The sequence below is a fragment of the Pinus tabuliformis genome, chromosome 7 (genome assembly GCF_031772625.1).
Source record: "Pinus tabuliformis cultivar Carrire ecotype Pingquan chromosome 7, CPIR1, whole genome shotgun sequence".
Lineage (NCBI taxonomy): Eukaryota > Viridiplantae > Streptophyta > Pinopsida > Pinales > Pinaceae > Pinus > Pinus tabuliformis.
The window spans coordinates 1,535,444,990-1,535,450,757 of NC_142293.1; the positions used below are offsets into that span (position 1 = coordinate 1,535,444,990).

Sequence of the window (5,768 nt, forward strand, 5' to 3'; positions counted from 1 at the left end):
GGGCAACCTGGACCACATGCCATGGTACAAGGGTAGTTAATAAAAAAAAAGCCTACACTACAACATTCTATCTACAACATTCCCTAAAAACATATAAAAATAACAAAATCTTGGTGTTGTCACAGGCTCCACGCTTTACATTAAAGCGAACAGGAGTGTGGGAAGTTGGGAACTTCAAAGGTCATAAATTATAATATGCGGCTACCCATAACAGAATTTTGTCTCTGGTAATTTGCCTCCCCATGTGGTAGGCACAGATGTCCAAAAAGCTTCAATCAAATCTGGTTCCAAATTTCAAAGTCCCTTGAGTGAGAAGCAAAGCTTATTTCGTTAACTCCTGATTTGTATTTAAAAATTGATTAAACATCAACTTTAGGTAGTGACCCCAAAAAGAGCATATTTTTTAAGTGTGAGTCATCATGGCTTGCAATCATCCAACACCAAAGAGCATAATTTTTTAATGTGAGTCATCATGGCTCTCACTTATCCAACACCTAACATGTTTGGCTGCTTGTATATTTTTTTATATACGGACGGGACGCATTAGCTTTATCTTTTCTGTGGAATAGAAAACTGAATGGACAAATATCCATGGGCTGCACTATGTATAAATTTCATTGTTAAATGGGCACTTCACTGAAGTCAGATGATTGCATCAAGGTCTTCAGGGGATGTTGCAGAGGAAGTGCCTCACTGTAATGGTTTAGATAAATATATCCATGGGCTGCACTATGTATAAATTTCATTGTTAAATGGGCACTTCACTGCAGTCAGATGATTGCATCAAGGTCTTCAGGGGATGTTGCAGAGGAAGTGCCTCACTGTAATGGTTTAGATAAATCGGCCATGAAAGCCCTACCTACTGTTGTCTATGCGAGAACACAGTCCCAGCATGCCCAAAAGCCTGGTCTATATCAAAACAAAAAGAATATTACCAATTAGAATATATTGGTATCTATATATACCAGTAATTTGCTCTGATTCATTCAGATCCGAGCAGAGTTTGAAGAAATGTAGTCAGTTAAATGCGCAATGGAAACCTACTTGGAGATTGGAAATGGTTGGCACTGGGATAAGATTGATGAAGTTCAGGAAACAGAGCACTCGTATTTTGGTATTCAAATACAATTTATATTTTACAACATAAGGGAATTTAAAAAGAAGATTACCAGAAAATGGTTTTATAATATTTGTGACGGATGATATGCCTACCATATGTTTAGATGGAACAATTCTACCTGTTAAATTTATCACATTAACTGTCGAGCCATGCATTCTTTTTACAAAATAGAATGTACTTACCCTGTTCGCTGGTTTTTTGTTTATAGCCTGACATCCACGTCTGAACTCCTCACTGTAATTGGTATCCAAGATCGCTGGCAATCCTTAACAGGGAACCCTCTGACATTGGAACCTGAGCTTCACTGAACCCTGGAGGAATACGCACTGCGGGCCGCGGCACTAGTGACTAGCGGATTGCAGTAGATTGCAATTTGCAATTGCAAGTCTCGTATTAAATTTGAGCGGTGGATTGTCGCTGGATAATCAATGGTAAGTACCCTGCAGTGGGATGGTGGATTGTCGCTGGATAATCAATGGTAAGTACCCTGCAGTGGGATGGTGATGCAGTTAAAGGCTTTTATTTTAAACTGTGCATACTACTGTGGCACTGCTAGTCCGGTGGTCCCAGACTCCCATACTCCCATTACAAATATTATAGATTTTTACATTTTCTCTATGAAATTAGACGTCAAAACGACAGGTTGGAAAGGTATACAAACTGCCTCTACAATTCTTTTTGAAATTTTTTTACTCGAATTCCAGTCACTTTTGACTGTCTCTACAATTTCTCTCAAAGAACCACTCCAATTTAAAGAAATCATTACAATTACTCGAACTATAATTAACTATATGTTCTACTGCAATAATCATACGCTCACATGGAGATTGAACCAATTCTTCAACCCAACCTCGAATTGGAAATGCTGAAGAACAAGAAAGCTTCTACACAATTTACGAGAACTTGCTTGGAATAAAGTAAACCATTTTGTTTTATTCCCAAGCTTATAATTTTTTTTTTAAATGCCGGAGAAAATGATAATTTTTTATTATTTAAATCATATCTTTCAATACATAAATGAACCAGCTTCTGTAAAGCCTATGAACACTGAAAATTATACAGATTTATAAATCTACGATTGCAACAAATCTGGGAAAGGAGAAAATAAAAGGTCAAACATTTAAACTACGCTTCACAGAGAGGAATGTAGAAAAGGAGGAGCGTACTTCTCCGTGGCTTCATTGATTTCTGCTTGAAATCTTTTCATAGCGGCAGAGGGCAAGCAAACGGGAACCAATATTCCTTGCACCCCACTTGTATTTTGGAGAGGGATGTAGAAGCTGGACACGCCTGGCACTGCTCCCACTCCCCCTTTTGCAGGCCCTCCGTATGCCGCTCTTCCCCATCCGAAATCCACATCCCCGAAGCCGATTTTGGTAACATCCGAAACCAGAAATGTTCCCACCACTGTAAAATGCGGGCGCCCTTTTAATTCCATCAAATCTATCACCGATCGCATGTATTCATCGTTCACAGCCCTTTTCGCTTCGTTTATCAATTTCACAGCGAAAGACAGCGGTTTTTTTGCCAGCTCTCCTGCAGTCGACTTGGCGCATGCAAAGCAGATCGCGTTCCCGTAGAAGCCTTTCGGAAGCGGCGGGTCGAATTTGGTTCGAGCGTCGAAGGGGAATATTAACCGAACCTCTTGCTCCGAAGGCAGCTGGAGAGCCCTGGTTCTCAAACGCCACAAACATGCCGATAGAACTTCGAATGCCTTGGCCGACTGCTTGCCTCTTCAGCGATTCCATCTCCTTGGGTCCGAAGAAGAATGAATTGTGGCTCATCTCGTTCACAGGCACCATCTGCCCATCCTTGTCTTCGATTTGATCGTACTCGTAAAGGGGGAAGTTAACAGCCGGATTCGTCCGCGGGCGGAGGATTTCTCTTTTCCAAACGGGACGAACCGAAGGCTTCGCCGCCCCCTTCGCCATTTCTCCGACAGCAGTCATGAACTGAACGAGGCCAACGGCGTCGCACATTGTGTGGTTCAACTGCAGGGCGAATATGAACCCTCCGCATTTCAGCCGCGTTACCTGAAAGTTCATCATGATAACCAGTACGCTCAGAAATAGAAATAGCAGCCAAGGTAACCGCCAATAGCAAATGCAGACGAAAATTAATTGAATTAATGCTTAGCATAAAGAAAATTAACCTGAATGAGAAGCAGAGGAGAGTTGGTGAGGGTTTCCGAACCCGGCACGTCGTGCAGCAGATCTTCCCAGCAGGGGAATGGCGGCTGAAGGTCTCCGAATTCCTCGAGAGCAACGTCGGCGTCAGCTTCCACAAACAGCACCCCTTCGCCCGTGCATTCCACCACGAGCTTACCGCCGGGCGCGTCTCTGAGCCTTCCGGCAAAAGGATAATAGAACACCAAAGCCTTGGCCAGCCCTTCTCTGATAACTCTGGCAGGATCCTCACCCTTCTTCGATGGGTCGAAACGATAGAACTGAACGATCGGAATATGAAATCTGAGACCCGCTTGATCATCGATATTGGAAAGGTATAGAGACTCTTTGGGAGTAGGCAAGGAAGGAGCGACAAGGACGGCCGGCTTTCTGGCGACCTTGAATTGCAGAGATGCCATGGCAGATTAAAGTTTCGACAGTCAACCGAAGCCTACGAATCCAGCAAGTCAGCAGAAAATTCTGCACTTGACTGGAGACAGGAAGCAAAACAAATAGAGATGCAAGATTTGAAGGTGGAGAAGGTGCTGTGACATAGTTGCAGAAGGTGTCACTACATATAAGGATCTGAACAGGCTTGACATTATCTCACCTAGCGGGCCAACACGGTTAGCCATGACAGGGACTTCCACATTTAAAACGCACTCAGAAATCTCCCAACAATTTCACAGAGTCTAGCTTCCACGACATTTCGATAAAATTGACACCAAGATAGCTCCTCTTTCAGACGGGAACTCGATTTGAATTTGATTATGAAAATCTCAGCGACGAGAATTTATAATTATAAAGCAAAACCGCGTTTTCGGATCAAGTCAAATAATTGGAACGGTGATTGAGGTAATCACATATTGTGTAACACGTATATAACGCCTCAGGGTCCGTAATAAAAGGGCGTAGCGAATTCTTTGGCTTCTCCGAATCTCTCGGGTTCAAATTTTGTGCAGAGGCGATATTTCGGAGACCGCTACGGGAAACCATTACACACCTTCCTTTATTCGTTTCGTCCAACTTTGTCGGGTTATCGGGAATCTAATTTTTTAGATATTTAAATATCCAACCAATTTTCTCGGATTATTGGTGAATCTTGGAACATTTAAGTATTTAAATAGAGTATTATTTATATATCCAACTTTGGATTATTCGTGAATGTTTAAACATTTTAATTATTTAAAGAAAGTATCATTTGACAAGTCTTGTTTTCTCATAATCAGAGGACGAATAATTAGGGAGTGTGATGACTTTGATAGAAACAACCATTATTTTATGTGAGCCATCATATTTATGCCAGAAAAGATCACGGGGTCAAAGTCAATTATTACAAAGGATATAGGGTCACAAATTAAGTCATAATGTTGTAAAATAATTTCAACACGTGTAGATTATGATATGAATATACATTTCATATTTATTTTAGTGAAAGATATTCTTTTATACTAATATTTTCTTTTTTCTTATTCCCAAAAAAAATTGAATATCTAAAATTGGTTGGAATTCTAACTCCTTAGACTGGAAGTGAAGTTCACTAATGCCCATCTTTATGATAGTACATGTTATGTTCGCAGTTGTATAAGTATCTCCAACGGAGCATTAATTCAACTAGATACATTAATTGAGAATACGTATTAGGTTGGGAGGTGATTCAACATCATTTTAAATATGCAATTGTCACTTTATATTAAGAAAAAGTTAAGGTTATAGGGGGCCTTCTTTCTACATATCCAAGGGAGGTTGTCTTAAATCATTGTTAGCAAAAAGATATTATGTTCCGGATGAATTTAAATCTTTTATTTATAAAAATATAAAAATATATTTTTATAAAATGGTATTAGCAAAAAAGTGTTGAATAAAAAATAAGAATAAAATTGAAATAAATATTTAGAAAGGGTAGTAGTAGAAGTTCAAATATAAGAAGGGTATACTATTTAGTTTCTCCAAGAAAGACAAATAAGAATGGATGAGCAAGAATGTCATTGTGGAGAGATTGTAGTATGTAGTATATTGTTCTAATAGATTCCCATACATTGAATGAAAGAGTAGTTCACTTCTTTTTCTCATTCTTGAAGGCCCAAAATGTGTCTTCCCCCTTCCATTGCATTTTGGTCGCAAATTTAATTTTCCTTGAAGATATTGTTGAGCTGAGGAATTTAGCCTTACTTCCCTCTTAGAAGTCATCGTGGTGAACAAATGATTCCTCAATATTATTTTCATATTGATCTAAACATTTCCTAACATCCTTAATCTGATCACATAAGAAACAAAAATCGTTATGATACATAATTTCTCCTAGTTTAACCTTCTCTAGATACACTGATTGGTCAATTTCCTTTCTTCCTCTACCCAACACAAATGAAAACTATACTTCTCACCAACAAAAAATAAGAATGGGTATATAAGACACAAAAATTCCTTGTTATGCATCCCAAATCTAGCTCTAATTTATTTGCTTGGCACAAGAAACATTAATC

The 5,768-nt window shown here is 39.3% G+C and overlaps 1 protein-coding gene across 1 annotated transcript; it reads right to left on the bottom strand.

The window, feature by feature from the left end:
• Positions 1-2,141: 2,141 nt before the first annotated feature.
• LOC149253716 (benzyl alcohol O-benzoyltransferase-like) lies at positions 2,142-3,997 on the bottom strand. Its single transcript, XM_089456903.1, is given in 3 exon segments — positions 2,142-2,844; positions 2,846-3,153; positions 3,273-3,997. Coding segments are annotated over 3 exon segments (1,332 nt in total). The 5' UTR covers positions 3,705-3,997; the 3' UTR covers positions 2,142-2,252.
• Positions 3,998-5,768: the final 1,771 nt, after the last annotated feature.